Source organism: Corylus avellana, chromosome 6 (assembly GCF_965113065.1).
Source record: "Corylus avellana chromosome 6, dhCorAvel1.hap1.2, whole genome shotgun sequence".
Classification (NCBI taxonomy): domain Eukaryota; kingdom Viridiplantae; phylum Streptophyta; class Magnoliopsida; order Fagales; family Betulaceae; genus Corylus; species Corylus avellana.
Window position 1 is genome coordinate 4,278,516 of NC_142495.1, and position 20,217 is coordinate 4,298,732.

General features: G+C 34.9%; 2 protein-coding genes across 7 annotated transcripts; one reads left to right on the forward strand and one right to left on the reverse strand.

The window, feature by feature from the left end:
- Nucleotides 1–589: 589 nt before the first annotated feature.
- SK20 (SKP1-like 20) lies at nt 590–9,945 on the reverse strand. 6 transcript variants are annotated; one of them, XM_059600808.2, is made up of 10 exons: nt 9,752–9,944; nt 7,235–7,613; nt 5,735–5,959; nt 5,194–5,385; nt 4,999–5,109; nt 4,726–4,804; nt 2,692–2,819; nt 2,399–2,577; nt 1,867–2,004; nt 590–845 (listed from the first exon to the last, which is right to left on the reverse strand). In XM_059600808.2, the coding sequence occupies exons 2-9, from the start codon at nt 7,268–7,270 to the stop codon at nt 1,899–1,901; spliced, it is 1,056 nt and encodes a 351-aa protein (XP_059456791.2). In that variant the 5' UTR covers nt 7,271–7,613; nt 9,752–9,944; the 3' UTR covers nt 590–845; nt 1,867–1,898. The 6 variants fall into 6 exon arrangements, with proteins under 6 accessions (XP_059456791.2, XP_059456786.2, XP_059456788.2 ...); XM_059600803.2 differs by having other exon boundaries at nt 590–849; XM_059600805.2 differs by having other exon boundaries at nt 590–938.
- Nucleotides 9,946–14,059: 4,114 nt separating this feature from the next.
- PIP1B (plasma membrane intrinsic protein 1B) lies at nt 14,060–17,302 on the forward strand. Its single transcript, XM_059600960.2, has 4 exons — nt 14,060–14,534; nt 15,052–15,347; nt 16,789–16,929; nt 17,050–17,302. Exons 1-4 carry the CDS (start codon nt 14,207–14,209, stop codon nt 17,143–17,145), a joined length of 861 nt encoding a protein of 286 aa, XP_059456943.1. The 5' UTR covers nt 14,060–14,206; the 3' UTR covers nt 17,146–17,302.
- Nucleotides 17,303–20,217: the final 2,915 nt, after the last annotated feature.

Consider the following 20,217-nt stretch of genomic DNA (forward strand, 5'->3'; position numbering starts at 1 on the left):
GTCTGTATTAATTTTTGCCGTTTTTCTTTCTTTCTTTTATTTGCTCAAGAAAAAAAAAAAAAAAAAAAGCCATTAATACATGTGCAGGAGGTACTATGAGGACTGTTGCATGTCTAGTAATATGCTTTAAGGAAGATTAGAGTCCTTCTAAATATGATATAGCTTTCAAAATCACTATTAAATTTAAAATAATTATTATTAAATTGTGATATATTAGTAATTTTAAAAGTTACATCACATTTAGGAATCTCCCGTATAACATTACTCTTAGATTGGTATTTCCGATAACTAAAGAACCTGTATGGCTGTATCACTATATTAGGAGCTCCTCATAACAAGAGGAAATGCCTCCATAGAAAAAGCTGACTTAATACTAATAAACGTGGAATAACCTTGAAAGGCATTGCCTTCTAGAGAGAGAGAGAGAGAGCTGGCATAACTAATTGAATGAATAGAAAATTCATTTCAGTAATCATATATAGAAAATCAACAAAATTTATTAGTTTATGAAAGGACACAAATCTAATGGCAAGAAACTACCACTAAATGCAAACCACATTGAGCAGAATTAGCTCGGGAAAAAAAAAAAAAATTTTTTTTTTTTTTTTGGTTATTTCTTTTCCCATAGAATACAGGTGCAATCCAGAATAAAAATTCCATCCTGGCTAAGCACAACCAAAAAAAAAAAAACGAATAAAAGAAAATTCTCATGTCAATCCACATTAGCGACTCTAGGAACTCTGCTAAGCGCCTGTAAGCCTCTGGTCAAAATTGTTCCAGCCATTGGCCAATCAGTGACCGCATCCATTTTGTGGAAGAGGATCATTTCCGCTCCGGGCCTGGTCCTATCTATGGACACAAATTATTGTTAGTACTGTAGAGTATGATGGTGATAGCTAAGATGAGAATGAGCTGCTGCTGGATCCTCAAGCAAGAACCTAAAAGCAATAGGAGATTACAAATAATCTGTCTACAAATTCTTGATAAGGAAATTTAAATTTGAGAATGATTAAAATTTTGCTCTTTACCACACGCATGGGAGGGGGTGGGGTTCGGAGTGGAACACACACATAGAACACTAGGATGTGCTGTAGATAATTCCGAATTTTATAGAACAAAATCAAGTTATAGAATATACTACTAAATCATTCACAATGGGTCACATTGCATAATAAAACCAATGTACAAGCACTTGTGGAAGAAATGTTTTTCACTGGAAAAAAATTTAACTTCAAAATTTATATGATGAAATGTTTTTCCCTGTAGGAAATATTTGCAGTTCAAGATTTGTATAATGATGCCTAAAGCACATTCAACCAATAAGAAACTGCCGTGTTTCATATGGCGCTTTAGGGGGGAAAAAATGAGTTTACATTTTTGGTCTTGAACTGTCAAAGTTGAAACTCTAAATCATGGGCAAGTTGACAAATAACAGGCAGTACTGACACATCAAGCACTGTCACTTTCTAAGTGGTGAATACAAAATTCCCAGTCATCATGCACAGCTAATGATAGAAGATTCCCCAACATATAATATGCATCAAACATTAAAGAGTTAGAAAGAATTCTGAAGTTCACAACTCTCTGCCACAACTAATTACATACAACACAGCCAAGAGGAAATATTAAATACATAAAAATGGCAAAAGGATTACTTAAAAGGGGGGAACATAACACCAGAAAGGACTACTTAAAAAGGGGGCAATACAACACCAGAAAGGATGATTTTCTGCAACTTCGCTAAACTACCAAAAGAAAACAGGCAACTATTTTAGCTCAAAGGACTTGAATTAGTTCGTGTAAAGAGGATATCTTGAGCAATACTACATGGAAAAACTTTAAAAAGTGAGGGAAAAGTAACCTTACCAGCATGTCTCCTTAAGGTTCTTCCATTTCCATTAATGGAAAAAATGTACTGGCCTTCTTTCTTGACCCAAAGAAAGAATCTCTTGCATCCTTTCAGGCCAGTCTGAATTCAATCTCCGAGCAAAATCTTCCACCTCCCTGAGTCCAAAAATATTATTTAAGATCATAAGAACAAAACGTACAATAAAAAAACATGAAAGGCGCAATTGTTTTTCTATCCAACTGGTAACTGGTTATCCTTTGATTTGAACAACTTCCTTCCCAAAATGAAAGAAAATGACTAAAGTGACAATGGATGAAGGGGAAAAGGGGAACGAAGGATTCCTGTGAAGGGGCAAGGGTCCTGAACCATGCCTCCCATTCCACAAAAATGGGTATGGTTATGGTGAAGACCAAAATGAGAGTATCATGTGTTAACAAAATTCCGTGCACCCACAATGAGTAGCGCCTCAAGCTCAAAAAGGAATGCTAATATCTTTCCGGTAAATAAAATTGAAAGTATATTCAATAACCACAAACTTGTTTGGCTCACCTATCAATTTCTTCCTTTAATGCAGGGTCAATCTCATCATCAATATCACCGTCATCGAACTCAACCTTATGTGCAAAAGCATCATCTTCCACATCTGGTAATTTTGACGTCTCACCGGGGTGGGGCCGCAACTTGTCAACTTCAGTTCTATGGCATATAAAATTAAGGCAATTTGAATCCTATAACACAAGGGGGAAAAAATCAGTGACTCAACAATTTTGAGTAATATGTGTTTCAAGGTTCAATGATCATTCACAGACGGGTTGAAGATACAGCCACATGATGATTCAGACCTTCTCATGGCTTTCAACGGATTCATCAGCAGAAGCATTTTTCTGTGGATCTTTTCTTCTTCGGTTCTTCTTTTTACCCTTGGAAGTTTTAACCCCCTTAGAATCTGTGAAACAGAATTTCCTAACCTCTAATGAGGCATTCAAAAGGAATTAAAGTAGGGGGAAAAAGGAAAAAGAAGCTACAATTCTCATCCTTTTTTATCAAAAGAATCTCTAACACTCCAACATGCAGTAAAAAGTGGAAGCATGAAATCCAGGGAAAAATGCAAGCAATAATTAGATATATATGTACTTACAGTATAAATTCATGTATAGAAAATTCTAAATTCTTATATGTCATACTATCAACTAAAGGAGAAAAAGAATATGACACAATCAAATCACAAATGCCGTATTAATAATAATCGACAATACAGCTAATAAAAAATAATAATTTACCAAGAAAAAACAAAGACAAATATAAAAATCAAAATTTGATATCTCGGGCATTAAAAGTAACACACAACAAGCGAGTGAAGTAATAGATCCCATCAAGGCTTAAATCTCTATATACATGTCGATCTCGGGCATTAAAAGTAACACACAACAAGCGAGTGAAGTAATAGATCCCATGGCTTAAATCTCATACATGTGGATCCACAACCAGATGTTGGGGCATCTAAGAATTTGAAGGTGACCCCACTAGATTGCTTAAATCAGATTCTGTCTCATTAGAACTTCCAGTCATACATTCTAAACCCCACTCCTGGATTGTGAATTTAGCTGTTTTGTGTTATTCTCAGTTTTTAGTGAAACGTGGTTATACCCTCTTTCTCTCTTCCAATTGAAGTTTTTCTTACTTAGTCAACAACTGAAAACCATTTCCAAAGATGTGTTTCTATAAGATGATAAGAAGTTCAATAATTGGAAACCATGCCCAAAACCATGCTTCCAGAGACAGGAATCATAGAAAACATGTTACTTTGGTCATTTTGTATTTCCTAAACAGAGAAACTTATTTAATGTGATAAGGTGGACTAATAAGATTGAAGATCTAGAGAGAACTTGATGCGGCACTCAAATGTGCATCATGTCAATCTTGTTTTGAACTTAATATGATGAATTTGATGCAATTCTTATTTTTTTGTAACTAATAAATACTAGCTACATCTACACAATTACACCAACATGACTAGTCAATTTAGCACTTCCTTAGAATTACTTATAAAGCACGGTCTTACCTAATAAGGAACCAATGTACGACTTAAGACCCATGAGAGTGCCTTTATGATCCATCCACTCTATATAGACTACTCAACTTTCCGATGTAGGAGTGGGGTATTACAATTTCTTCTCCTTAAATTTTTTATGTCCTCATCAAAGTCACGTCATGCAGTGCTTCAGTATTACATGGCATAATTGGATTGCTCTAATACCATTAATAACAACCTAGAGAAAATGCTAGTCACATTTGCACTATCACTCCAAAAAGCGATAGTGAAAAGGCTTCTTTGTCAAAAAGTAAGTAGTGTACAATGAATATAAGTTGAATAATACTCTAATTCTCTCCCTAGTCCTAACCTCCTGCATTTTCTTGCTTCCCTCTACCTATCTATCTTCTCTCGCCTCTTTTTCTCTATACAAATATCATCATTTTAACTCATTATCTTAGTTTGGCGGGGCATAGCACAAATTATATCATTGTCACCAATGTTCCTAAATAAAAGGACATTTTTAGAAAATCCAGTTAGGATCCAAAAGTAAATTTCCAACCCAAGTTTTGTAACGCCTATGAAATGGATTCTTTGTCGTAACTTTAGTAGACAATGAATAAAATTTGAATGATTCTCTAAAACTTTCTAATCCTAACCTCTTGCATGTTATATCTCCCTTATTTTACTCCAAAAGAACGATTATACATTGCAGTCTATAATATGCACACAATCATGAGAATTCCAGTTTAGGCCAGTCGATAGAATCCCAACTAACTGTGCTGAAGTGCCAAAATGAACTCATAAAGTGTTGAACATACAGTAGACAAACATTCCTGTATACCTCCATTTCCTCCATTTATAAATGACAGGAGATCATCAACTGAACGGTCATCCACGCGGTCTTCTTCAGCCTCAACACTCTGAAACATATGGCGGGTCCAATTGTCATCAAATGCAGTATAAAGTTTTTTATGTCTTTAATGGCACATGAACACAACTGCTGAATTAGTTTGATGGCAAATTCATGCAAAATTACAATGCACAATTAAGGAGTAAAACTGCACGCTGAAAGATACTATAGATGATAATAAACAAGTAATAATGCCACAATCACCTTTAATTTGTCTCTCTCTTTTAATTCTTTCCTCTTTCTTGCGTACAGTCGATTCAAAAGTCGAATGCGTGGATCATCCGTAGAGTTTTTCAAAGGCTCCAGTTTCTCTTCCTGGATAAATGGATTTGCATTAGAAACAACGGACGAGATGAAAAGGGCACACTAAGCATACACAGTTCTCACAAGCACCAGCACCTCTGTAAGATCGTCAGGCAAATGAAATATCTCACGAATCTCCTCGGGGGTTTTCCCTTCTATTATTCGTGCAAGTGCACGACTAGTAAGATCGACCAAAGGCTTCAACTGAAGGCTGTCAGCAGCAGATGTCAACTCACAGAGTCTCTTCGTGTCCATCCTAATGAACCTTTCATCAAATGACTTGCGTTCCTATGCAAAAAGAACAGCCTCAAGTCAAACTCAGCTTTTTCCATTCAGGGTTAGCCATTCCAAAAAATGTCATCTTATGTTTTTTTTTTTTTTAAAGAAAAAAAAATGAAACATCCAAATAATTGGTCCCAATTTCTCAGTTTTGTTTTTTTATTATAAGTTACACATGCACCTGGTGAGCCTTGATCCCACGACCTCACCTTCCACCCCATTCTTATTGGAGGAGAGGTACCATTTGAGCTACAACTCATCAACTTCTCAGGTTTATAATATGTCTAGATATCATTCAAGAGCAAGGAAAGAACATCATCCCAACAAAAGGAAAACGAAATTCAGATTCATGTAGAACCTTGTTAGAGCGACCTGGTACTTGATGAAACCTGCAGTAATCCAGAATTAAGCTCAACATAGCAGGATTAACTCGTTGTGGAAGAGATATTGCATAGTTCTTGGACGATCCCATGCCTTTCTGTAATATTTCATGACATATCATGGGGCAAAACATGGCTACCTCTTGCTCTACTTGTTGGATTGAACCATCAGCAGTTTGAAGCCAGATATAGGACTTCATCATCTGAGAATTTATATTGGTTCCAACACAGCAGGATCAGTATTGACACTAAAAGACAGAAGAATTAGAAAAACTGAGGCCATATATATATACAAGGGTCACTGAAAGCTTTAAGAACTGCTAGAAAAAAGGACACAAACTTGAAGAGAACTAATTACTGTTTTGACACACTCGCAAGCATATTATGCTATGTCATGATCTGAATTTTTATATAATGCAAAAAAAAAAGGATCAGAGAACCTCGCTCCATATGGTTTACATCTGTTCAGAAATTGGTTCATCCATGTTCCTGCATCCCTAAAGGAACAACATACCATCTCTCCAAAGGACCATCACTTCTTTATAGAATAGCATCAAATGTGGTGGCAAAGACTGCAGGTGGTTGGACAGAAGGTCTTACTTCAGATCTCCCATCCCTGGGCCTTTCCCAGGGTTGTAAAAAGGTGGTGCGACATTGGGTTAAGTTTATGTTCATAAGAAAATAGCACCATCGTCTTTCATCATACAATAATATATAATTCACTTCTCCAAGGATCAGAAGCCTTAACTCTGTCTTCTGCTCCAACCCACCTCACCGCACCCCCCCCCAAGAAAAAAACAAAAGAAGAAAAGTAGATAAATTCAACTCCATGCAATATAGTGTGTGTGTGTGTGTGTGCGTTTTTGTTTAAGGGCTGCAAATTTCGCTTTTGCAACCCTCCAACCTCTGGTCAAATAAGATGAAATTTAAGCCTCATTCCCCAGGATTGATTTAACCTGGTGTTTTATGGAAATTCATTATTGAAAAATGTTATATATTGATTGCCTTAATTTCTATCTCAAGTCTCAACCCAACTGCACAATTCCATGGAACGTCCTATAACCGCTAATTTCACTAGTCAGAATCTAAACCTCCATACCCTACTCAGGCACACAACCCTCAAGGTATTCGTATAATCTAAAAATACATAGTACATAGATTATGTTTAAATGGACATCTATGTTAATATTATACTATACAACATTATATGTATACATGTCTTTCACAAAAAAAACAGAGATCAATATTTTATAGTTTGAAAATTGAATTGCATATACAAATTGTGTGCAACAATTAGATTGCTACCATACAATTTGCCTCATGCCAAGGTAAAAAGAAAGACATATAATGCTGAATGGGCCATTGAGAAATTACATAAAACCACCAGTTAATCAACTATAGCAAAGAAGATAAAAAGCCAAAAGAAAATTAACAAATCAGAGGAAAACTTCAGTGACCGAAAAGCAAAAATATTATACCTCAGGTTTAATAACTTGCATGTCAACTTCTGACATTTTCCAATTATTTCAAAGCACCGTGAAACGTAAATAAATAAAGCTCCTTTGCTATAGCCGCATAACCCTGTTTTGTGAAACTTAAGAGGCTCCAGAAGGCCAAATGACAGCTCTCCCTTTGTACGCAACAAGGTTTTTTAGAATATTTGTAAGTTATCCACAATGCTAGCCAAAATGCACCAAGTCCATCAACAATATCAGAGAATTCAAAGTTGAACTGTCAAAGCAGGAAAAGTAAGCAACCTTGCCATCCACGAAATGCACACTAACATGCTTCTAATTTCAACGACAAGTACTCGGATGAACAATTAAAGTGTCAATTTGGGCCCAGCATTCTACAAATCTACAGAAAACAATAGATTCAAAAGGTTGAGAAAAAAAAAAACATGAGAAATAAAAATAAACGTTAGAGACACAGAAATACTGAATCAAAAATAGAGATTTCTGTCCTCAGAATCCAAACTAAATGCTGAAAACACAAAAATATCTTCATCTGTGCAGTTTTGTGTATACCTTGTTTATTCACTGGCTATAAAATGTGGGGTCAATGGCTAAATTTCACAATTTGCAGGTTGAAATAATACAAATACAGCAATTTGTGCAATCCAAAACTACTTATGCACAGAAACAAGAAAATACCAATCTGATAAGTGAATTCACTTTTTAAAAATTTAAACCTCTCCCAAGAAGATAGGAGTTGTGGATGTTAAGAACTTCCAACCAATTAGCTTAGTGGGTGGGCCCTATAAAATTATTTCCAAGGTTTTACAAAACAGGCTAAAATCAGTGTTGAAAAAGATTATCTCTAATTCATAGAATGCTTTCACTGGAGGTAGACAAATTTTGAATTCAATGCTAATCGCTAATGAAATTTTGAATAGTCAGATTAGATCAGGGAAATCAGGAGTGTTGTGCAAAATGCATTTAGAGAAGGCGTATGATCATGTAAATTGGGAGTTCTTGCTCTATTTGTTGAAAAGATGCAGATTTGGGGATAAATGGAGGGATTGGATACCGCATTCTATATCTATGGTGAGGTTTTCCACTCTTGTGAATGGTACACCATTCGGATATTGTGAATTGTACACCATCTGGAAAATTATATACTTCCCTAAATAAACAATATTCACAGAGGAGCTTTCACAGACAGCTCATAGCTGAACCAACCGGACGAACAAACATGGAGCATAGAAGTGAAGTAGCAGGATGCACCAGACAATTAGATCCTTCATGGATGTTGTCAATGCAAATCTCCGAGATGACATAGCTAACTACTTTTCATAACAAAACTTAAACAGGATCCTCAACTCCATATATAACAAACAGGGTACCTAAAAAAGGTATAGAGGCCAAGAATGGACTCTTTCTAATCGTTGAAACATGCTCAAAATTCCTAACTTCAGTTTCATTTTCCCTAAATACTTCAAGGTTTCAAATGCAGAAAACACCAAGCTTCTCTTCCTCGAGTCAAGTGTCAACTATAACTGAACCATTTTTTTTTTTTTTTTGTTCTGGAAGCCGCAGTTGAGATCTCTAATGAACAATATAAATCCCATCCCTCTACATTAATCAATTATTATCATTTCATGCACTTGTTAAACCTCATTAGAATTACTAAAGGGTAGCATGATCCCATCTCCATCTTTAGCTCCACACACCCCAGTACCATAATTATTATTTTAAACGCCCAACTTCCAATTTTATATTACACTCACGTATTGCACACCAGCTAACCATCTCAACTCGTCCCCAACTAGCACACCCATGAAATCTCAAGTTCTTTTCAATTCTAAGTCTGTCATTTCTTAAGTTGTGCCATTCACCCATATCAACATCTGTATTTCACCCTGCTCTTGTTATCATTTTAATAGGTAACAATACCTCTCCTTAGTTTCAAAACAAAACAAAAAAATCTGAAAGAAGAAGCAGAAGAAGAAAGTCCATTGAACTCAGCCACATAGTTGCACACTTGCATTAAACTCATTTTAGTGAAATTTCAGTTTCCTTATTCCGCATATAATTTAATAATCCTCAAAACTTCAGTTTATTTTTCTTATCCTTCGCCTACACTTTATCAGCAACCAAACAAACCCTAATTGGAAAGGAAATATATCGGGAAAAGCAATTGCCATTTATAAACACCTTCGGTTTGTTAGCAACCAAGGAAAGAATACGAAATCCAAAAATACGAAATCCAAGAATATAAATTACAAAAAATAAAAAAACCAGCAAAAGGCATCGAGATTAGTTCAAAAGAAAGATATATTGCCCTAACCCTACCTATACAACGAATAATCTCAAACACGAGCAGCTCATGCAAATGACCACCAATGAAAGACAAGATTACACATTCTTACCACAGAATCGATCCAATAGAAGAAAATAATATACAATACAAATAAACATATACGCATATACATAAATATATTCACGAAAACATATAGATAGCACCATTTCTATGCAAGTGAAAACCGCATGCACCTGTGATAAGAGGAAGACGAGAATTGAAGAAATTGCAGAGAATTGCAGAGAATTAAGAGAGAGATGGAGCTTTCAATTGCACGGCTATGGCGGTTGTCGCCGAATCCAAAATGGATAACTGAGAGCGAGAGAGAGAGAGAGAGAGAGAGGGAGAGGAGAGAGAGAGATTTTTAAGGAAAATAAATAAAATGAAAATGAAAAAATAGAGATGAAGATATGTGACCAAAAATAATCTCTGAATATTATTATTATTATATTATTCTCTCTCCAACCCTTTGTGGTGCGCGCGGCGTCGCTGTCTTGGTGGCAAAAGAGGGTCCGATAAAACGTCGCCGCGCACACGTGAACCCAATTACGGGTTACGGGTTAAGGCCCGCTTCGGTGTGGGTTTTTGAAAATGATAGCTCTCGGCCCTTTGTAGCTGAAACAACTATATTTATTATTACCATCTTCTCATTTCTCACTACTAATTTCTTTTTTATTATTGCAATCTCTCTTTAATATTTTAATTTTTTAATATCCCCCTCACATTATTATTGGGTTGCAATGCCCTTTTTTTTTAAAAAAAAAAAAAAACATAAACAAAAGTAATAAACCCAATATTATGAGGGCAATATATATAGCACATACTAAAAGGATAAAGCTTTTTTAGAAGTTAAATCGAAGGAAATTCTTCTAATTTAATAATATATTAAAACTGGGCAAATGAGGACCGACGCCCTCGGGCAGGCCCCTCTCCTCCGGGAAGTTCATTGTACTAAAACCGTAGCCCAAATTAGGGGTGAAATAGCGGTTGCGGTTAGTGGCTAAAACCGCTAACCGCAACCGCCTAGGCGGTTAGTAATTTTTACTAACCACCTTCGCTGACCAGGTAGCAGTTAACCGCTTTTTTGGACCATTTTTTGGCCCTTTTTTTTTTATACCGATTTTGGGGTGGTTTTGGACCGGTTTTTTGCTTACTTTAAACATTTTTTTTTGCACATTTTAAAAGTTTTTTTTTCCCCTTTTCATGGCCATTTTAGCATTAAAAATTGCTATGTACCAAAATTTTGTTTGTCACCTTCTACAAATCTACACATCATATAATATACAAATAAAATTACAACAAAATCATTACTTCACTTGTAATCTCATACATAAACTCAAACAAGATCATAAACTCACACAAAAATAAAATAAAACACACACAAGTTCATAAACTCACAAACAACCAAAAAAACTAACATGGTTGAATTTGAAGCTTGAGCCCCATTTCAATCAAACAAAAAAAGTTCATAAACTCGCAACTCATTGTTATTTTTTATATGAAATATATGTATATATAATATAAATATATATTATATTTTTAAAAAAACGGTTAGCGGGTAGCGGTTAGTGAATTTCCAAAACCCACTAACCGCAACCGCCTAAGCAGTTAGCGATTTTTACTAACCACTTTTAAAGCGGTTAGGCGATTAGACAGTTAGCGATTAACGGTAATAACGGTTAGCGGTTACGGTTAGGTGGTTTTAAATTTCACCCCTAGGCCAAATGATGCATTACATGAAACTTGTCCTCCTGCCATGTCACCATTACAATAAACAGTAAAATTACTCTAACGACTACCTATAAAAGAAAATAGTTGTCAGCTTTTACCTGCTTTACAACAACCACTTTCACCGTTACCAGCTTCATCATGTGTTCATCTCGAAAAAAATAAAAAATCCTCATGTATCTTCAGTGTTACTTTTGTAAGAAATTATGGGTGGGTTGGACCAGTCCAACCTCATAAATTAGCATTCAAAGTGCTGGCCCGAGCCCGGTTCAAGGTCAAGTCAAGTACGTCTACACCAGGCCAAAAATAAACTTTGGCAAGCCCATATCCAATTGGCGCGTGCGTGTGCCTCTTTTTTATTTATTATTTATTTTTAAATAAAGTCAATTTTGGAAGTTAATGAGCCATTGTCAACTTGTCCTTCTTTATTCATTATTTATTAACAGATTATCAATCAGGTGAAATATGAGGATTTCATTGATTAAAATTGAAAGATTAGGAGCATAAAATTTTTACAGAATAAAATAAAAAGCTCTTATAACACAAAACATAAAGTTCTACAAAATTATAGCCACATGCTATGAGGTTACAAAATCATAGATACAAACAAAAATTCTTACAATCAAATGCTATATATGACTTCAATCTTTCGTTAACCTATATATAAATATAGTAAAATAGCAGATTTGCTCAAAGCAAACTAAATTTAAGACATGAGTAGCCAAATTTTCAAACAAAGTTTATTTAAACTAACAGTGAGAGATAATTTCTCACTCCGAACTATACAAGAAGTGAAAAATAACCCATCACACCTAATTATTCCACCTTGCTGATCATGATAGCATATCTAGAGATAAGAAATCTCTTATTCAAAACAAAAAAAAACATAATCAAACAACCAACAAGTAGCAACAGCGGCCGGAGAGAAGATGAATAGCACTACACGGTGAAATGTGGACGGACACAAAGCGAAGAAACTGAAGTTGTTGATCCGGTCGGAGAACACCTACAAACACAAAGAAAAAAAGAAAAAACCATAATGGGTGGAGAGGGTAAGAGTGGAGAGTATAAGGGAAAATGGAGAGGAGGGAGCAGAGATCTACTCTCTCTTCCTCTTGAAATTGTTTTTCGATGAGAGTAGCTGAGAAATGACTTTCAGGGTTTGTATCGTAAAAAAAAAATTATTGGACTATGATCCATTGCCAATTGAGACGTTTTTACAAATGTATGATCAAGGTCTCGAACATATTAGTGATTATTTTAAAAGATTATAGTAAACCAATTTAATTACTATGCAATTAAATAAACAAACGCAATGAATCCAATGATTGAACAATCCAAAACATATGTTATTTTAAATCAAGCTCCATAGTTCATATTTATTCTTGATGAATCAGGGTCTCTCTCATCCAATTAATCATTTTTATGTTCTTTTTCTATTTGGTACCGTAAACCCTTAATTAGTTCTGAAACATTAAATAAAACAAATAAAAATAAAGGAAAGACATATTACTATTGTAGTTAAGTATATTCATATGGACAATATGTAAGATTGTGTTAATTATAATTTGATCAAAATTTAATAATAATCGATCGCAAATTCAATAATAACTTTAAAAGTTAAGTTAAACTAATAAAAAAAATAAAAAAAAATAAAAAAACCCCTAACATTACTCATAATTGACAAAGGGACCCATAATTGCATGTGAGGAGGGGCACAAGACCAGAAGAGTACCAGCAGTGATGTGAGTTGTGTACTTTGATTGAAAATAAAGGGCATGTGTAGCAAAATTTTCAAAAGCCCCTTTTCTACTTTTTAAATGTTAAAAACTCTTCTAATTTTGAATCAAACGAAATTTGTCACTAATATGCTTTTCAAAATAAAAAACAACAATTATTAATTTTTTATTAAAAAAGCTATAGTAAAATATTTAAATGTAGCTACGGTGAGCTACTGCTTCAAGCCACCAGGGGCAACCCTATTCTTGCGGCCATAATCATCTCTGAAACACCCAAGTCTAGGTCTAGAATCCACGGCACCCTTTGGCTAGAGTTTGTTACTATTTATCTAAAAAATTTAATTTTTAACATTCTTATTTTTTATATTATATTAATAATTTTTTTATTATTATTTAAGTAAAAAAAATTATTTACTTTTTCATTCCGAACTTTTTTTTTTGTTTTTTTCAAGTCAATTAATTTTTACTACGGTTATTATTCACTAAATAGTAACGATCAAATGCCGAACGGAGCCCACATGATCGAGCGGAGTAAGGAAAGGGCGGATTTGCGTTGTAATCACGGTGGTTCATGAAATAGCGCCGGGCAATACGGTTGTGATCGTTTTGTCTCTCTTTTTAGACACTTGGGTTGTATTACTATAACCCAACAGGCTAATCTTCTAGATAATAATCTCAGTGAGATTTTAAGGAGTAAAAATGGCTGCAAAGAGACAAGGACAGCCCAGCATCCTGACACTGTGACAGTATCCCCCGCTTTTCCTAATCGACCTTTTTGCACTTTCCAGAAGCAACTTCTGATTAACCCACAGAAAAACCCATCTTTTTATAACTTTTTATTAATACCAATTATCTTTAAAATTTAATTAAGGTTTCTTCTTTAGAAAATCCAACTTTTTTTTTTTTTTAATCTAAGTAAATTTATTTTTTAACTTAAAAGTATTTTATCATTTCACGTTAAAAATTAACATGTACTAACGTGTTCCTTTTTTTTCGTTTAATTTAAGGTAATCGGCTAATGGAAGTGTTTTTTGCCGATGATTAGTAGGGACTGACTACTCTGTCTTCTATATAATCATTCCACTCAGCTTTTGTTCCGCAAAGCTCACATTTTCAAGCTTAAGCTTTAAGCTTTATCAGAGAGAGAGAGAGAGAGAGAATAGCAGAAGAAGCAAAGAAAGAATGGAGGGGAAAGAAGAGGATGTGAAAGAAGGAGCGAGCAAGTTCCCAGAGAGGCAGCCCATAGGGACCTCGGCACAGACGGACAAGGACTACAAGGAGCCACCGCCAGCTCCACTGTTCGAGCCCGGTGAGCTCCAGTCATGGTCCTTCTGGAGGGCTGGGATCGCCGAGTTCATCGCCACCTTCCTCTTCCTCTACATCACTCTCCTCACTGTCATGGGTGTTTCCAGAGCTCCCAACAAGTGCGCCTCTGTTGGTATTCAGGGCATTGCTTGGGCCTTTGGGGGTATGATCTTTGCCCTTGTTTATTGCACTGCTGGTATCTCAGGTTAGACCTCTCTCTCTCTCTCTCTCTCTCTTTAACTCTGAAGAAAAGAAACATGTTAAAACGAGGGTAGCTTTCTTAAGATTTTTTTAATATATATATATACATTAATTTGCTATGCCTTACTCTTGTGTCTTTTGAGAATCAGGGGGAGGGTTGGTCGTTTTTTGTAATGACTTTTTCTTTCTCTATTTGGCTGTTTGTTTGCTGATGAAAACTGAGGGAAAAAAAAAAGGTTAGGCTATATGGATTTTGAGGGATCTGTTTCTAATCGATTTATTCGATTACATTTTTGTTTTTATTTGTTTACTCAATTTTTATTTTTATTTTTTTAAAAAAAAGGGTCTAATAGAATATCTGAGATTTTCCATTGGGACTGTTCTTAACATTTGGTTGGACTCTGAGAAAATTGGAGGAACGAGGAATCAAATACATATTAACTCTTCCATTTTCTCACTTAATAAGCTGTTCACCTTTGTCTGATTTTTAATAATGTGCCTTGTGTCCATGGTTTGTCCAGGTGGACACATCAACCCAGCTGTGACATTTGGTCTCTTCCTTGCAAGGAGGCTTTCTCTGACAAGAGCACTATTCTACATAGTGATGCAATGCCTTGGTGCAATCTGCGGTGCTGGTGTGGTGAAGGGATTCCAAAAAACACAATATGAAATGGTGGGTGGTGGAGCCAATGTAGTGAACGATGGCTACAGCATTAGGGATGGCCTTGGGGCTGAGATTGTTGGCACTTTTGTTCTTGTCTACACAGTTTTCTCTGCAACTGATGCTAAGAGAAATGCACGAGACTCCCATGTACCTGTAAGTATTACCCTATTTCTTTCTTCTTTTTCTATGCATACATTTTTAACTACAAATTAAGACTTTGAATGACAAATAAGTATAGAAGAGGAAAAAGAAATAAATCAATTACACACGAGACACAATACTAATGTGGCTCAACAGTCAACATTGCCTACATGCAGGCGGATATAATCATGGAGAAATTTGACTGACAAGTGATGGAGTATACTAAGGTTGTGAGAAATACTCAAATCCCCAGCCTAATACCCTTAAAGCCTCAATATACTAAAAGCCTGAGTCTCACAACATGGTAAGGGAACCTTTTGATTGGACTCCTCTCTTTGCCATGATACAGAACACACTGAGAAAAGCACTATACACCCCTACATACATATAAAGACAAAGTTGGCTAGAGCAAGTTGGTTAAAGCCAAGTCAGTATGCATGGCCACGAACTGGATATTCTCCGGTTTAAATGAACGGGAGAGGATTCTAATTCCTAAGTTGGGCAGGTTTTGCATTTAATGAAAAACTGACATGACAATAAAGACCTGCATTCAAATTTCAATGTAAACTGATACAGGACAGAATAGCAATAAAGTTGGTTGCAAAATGTTGACTTAAAAGCTATTATTTGGCGTGGCATGGTGCACCTCACAGTCACACCATTCAAGCCACCACAAATCTCCATCTTAGTTTGAATTTTGTTTAGATCAATGACACAAAATCTCCTTTAAGATGTCTCCTCCAAAAATCCTAAAGGCATTACTCGTGCTACATGTTCCAATTAAGTCTGAACAGTGTATGAACTTGAGTACTGGGACTTTTTTAATCGACATGATTGCGGAAGTGTATGCTGTAGCATTTTTCTTTACAGTAACATCTCACTAAGATACAATATCATGAAGAAGGTGGGGTCTAACATCAATATTCTTGGTCATCTCATAATTCATCTGGGTTTTAGTCAAATGTCTAGCATTTTGATTGTCACGGTATACAACAGTGACTCCTACTGTAAGTGTAGATTAAAAACCAAACCTCTCAACTAATGGTCTCTTTCATTCCCTTTGTCGCTTAATAATTTGTGGTGATGTGGCTTCAATGGTATGGGAATAAAAAATATGGAAGGAACCACAAGTCTTTATTAATACTCTGTTGATGGAATTAACAAAGTATATTTTGTTTCCGGGTAGATTCCCAATCTAATGGGATGATTTAAGGAGGAGGGCCCCAAGCTTATGGGCTAGGTGTGAGTGGGATACATGCGTGTTTGTATGGACACACACAAAATTGTTTCAACAAATGCATTGTCATGATCATTGGTATAAGCCTTTATGAGAAGATGGTGACCACTTTGAATGTTTTAAGTCGAACATTCTATAATGTATTATATGTATACTTTCTTGCCTTCCAAACATGATGTGGTTCTTAAACGACTCATTGTTTGAGTTAAACCGCAGCTCTTGGCACCACTTCCGATTGGGTTTGCAGTGTTTTTGGTGCACTTGGCAACCATCCCCATAACTGGAACAGGCATCAACCCTGCCAGGAGCCTTGGGGCTGCCATCATCTACAACAAGGACCACGCATGGGACGACCAGGTGAGTAAAAAGTGTTGACTTGTGATTACAGTTTACATTCATTTACTTCTGGATGCGTGGACATGTGATTATATATAACTGAAGAGCGTATGATATGTTTGCTGCGTCTGCGTGCTTCAGTGGATCTTCTGGGTGGGGCCGTTCATTGGAGCTGCACTTGCTGCCGTTTACCACCTGATAGTTATCAGAGCCATCCCATTCAAGAGCAGAGCCTGAGAACTACTCCTCTTGTCTTTCATCTTTAATCTTTGTGTTTTGTTTTGTGGACCCTTAAAGACATGTTTGTTAGAGCATCATATGGCTACAAACTGATTATTTGATTTTAGGGACCTAAGAACATTGGGTAGTTATGAAGACTTTGAAGTCACAAGTATACCAACTCAACTTCTGACAAACCTATCTTCCCTTTTCTTCACGGATTATAAAAAATATAGCATTCAAAGTTTTCCACGAGTATAAATTCTAAGAAGACTAAAGCAGAGATTGGTGAACGGACTCCAACCAAATCACAGTAGTGAAACAGAGAACCAGAAGTTTCTTGACTCTCTTATTTCTCTCTCATTTTTTTAAAACAAATAAAAAATAAAAAACACAAAACAGTATAAATAAATACATATGTTGTAAAAGAAAAAAAGAAAGAAGAGGAGTGATGGGGTCTTTACTAGTATTATTGGTGAAGTTGGTGGACGCTGCATCCACCTAACCAAAAAGGCGGTGCATGTGATGGCTTTTAATTCCTCAATTTAATGTTTGAAAACCATTAACTATGCATCTATTATCATATTGCTACTCGGTTAGTTGCCGTTAGTTGCCGATAGCACTTATTATGTCAGTCATCAAAATATAAATGGTATTTAATATTTTTTTCTTCATAAAATAAAAATTGTCACGTGAGTTTGTAACTTATAAGGATAGAGATCCGCATCAAATATAAGAGAGTTAATATGGAGAATACATGTTTAATACCTACCTACTTGAACGGACAGGTAGGCCTACAAAAAACTTTCTCAACAACAAATTATTGAAAATCAAAGTATTTCTAGGATTGACCCAAGTGTTTTTTTCATTTCCATATCAATAAAAGGGCATGATACAGACCTATATATTGGATTAAATTCTTATTAAGATTTTAATTACATATAAATCAAAATTTTATGTGGGATTGCCTTTCATGTAGTTCTTACTTTTATAATATTATTTTTATTATAACTGTAATTTCTAAAATATTAATTTAAAATGTTCAAATAAATGGTAATTTAATATTGAGTCTTGGGTTAATTGTCCACCTTAACCTATTTCCATCTACCTTAATAAATTCCTATCTAAAAAAAGCAGCTTCTAATAAAAAAATGGTGGCTTGTAAGTTGTACCATGGGAATTGGAGAGTGAGAGGGACATCAATTTGAAGGAAAAGTGTAGTACAGGTACATTGACAATCAATCCCACAGTGACGAAAGCATTAGGGGAAGAATATTTAGCTGATTTGCCCTAAATCATAGGGCAGTGTTTGTTTGCCTGTTCCTTTTTTGAGGTGATGCCGTGATGGCCGGTTTACACTTGTCTAGCGACTAGCATTCCAGCCGACCACATAGAATGTCAATATTAATTAAATTTAGTTAATATTGTCTATTTTTTAGCTAAAGTACATATAATATATATATTTTTTTTTTGTCGGCACATAAGCCAAATGAATTTGAAGCCCCTCAACTCCTTTTAGTGACCTGAATTTCTTAGGCGGCTAGAAATTAAAAATCATTGATATTTTACCTAATTTCCAAACAAACCCCCCCGTCCCAACAACTAATTCCTTGCAAGAATCCCACAAGTAATCAAAGCGTTATTAAAAGGCTGCAACTAGAAGGTTATTATCCTCTAAAACAAGAAAGTACCCCACCTACTAACACCAATAAAATTGCTGAAAAAAAAAAAAAAAAACAGCTTCTAAACATCATCCAACCCAATTACCACTCTCACCAACATTGGAATCAACATTCCAATGTCTCATCAATTCTAAGTGTTTTTTTTTTCAAGCGAAAATAATTCCTGTACTTCCAATTAATTGCTTCAAATATGAAATTATTTATTAATAATATGTAATTACTGTTGAGTTATTTTCGTTTATAGTAGAGTATTTAATACTTTTAAAAAAAAAATTTATTTACTGTAGTGTCTACCATATTTAAGAAAGTGTGAGAAAGAAAGAAAGAAAGAAAAAAACACTTTTTGCTTGTAATGCATTGCTTCAATATATAATATGATGACACTATATATATAAGAACATGCTTGCTTAAAAAATTGTGCTAAAAAAAAAAAAATTGGTATGTTTGGTAAAAACATTAAAAAATAAATAAATATTTTTTTTTTATTCTAAAATTTGTTAAAACGGTTTTTTTTTTTTAAAATAAAAAAACTGAAAAATAAAGTTTTTTTTCTAAAAAGTTATTTTTGACTTAAAAAGTGCTATTTTACAACACTTCTCGAACATGCCCTGAGTCCTAGGGGTGGGCAAATTAACTGTCTAGCGATTACCAACTGCCTACCAACGATAACCAAACCGAAATTAACCGTCAACCGACTTTTGTAGTTCGAAAATTGGTATAAATTTTTTATACCGAAATCGCTTCGGTTCGGTTAATCGATATAAAATTATTTTTATCGGTTAGCTGAGCTAAACCAAACATGCATAGTAACATATATTTGCCAAGGTTTGTGATTGTCTGAATTTACCCATATTTGTAGTAGGTTCTATGTAGATAATCAATTTTATATCTTGCAATTTTCCATTAATACAAAAGTTTTAATCTCTTTATTTATTATTCGAAGTTACTTCTGAAAATATATGTGAAAATACATAGTGTGCCTTCCTTAAAGCTTGTGTAACCAATTTGTGAACATTTAAAACAATGAGAACATAAAGAACTTTTCACTAAAAATATATGTTAGAAAAGTGTTACACTCGCTAAAGCTCCAGGCCTGTACAGAAAAGTTATTATTTGGGCCCCCAATATTGATCTTAGTGCAAAAAAAAAAAACCTGTTTAATAAGTTATTTTAGGCTTGCTAGCCCCTAAAAAAAAACCAATTTTTTGCCAATTTAAAAATATCATTGACTTAATTAAAAAGGCTCACGGTTAATCAATTAACCGACAAAAATTAACCGAAATTTTCTAAATACTTTCTTATGGAAATGCTATTGGTAAATTAACCGATTTAACCGACATTTTCGGTTAACCGACCGATAATGACTTTTTCGAATTGAACTGAACTGATTCCCACCCTCTCTTACTAC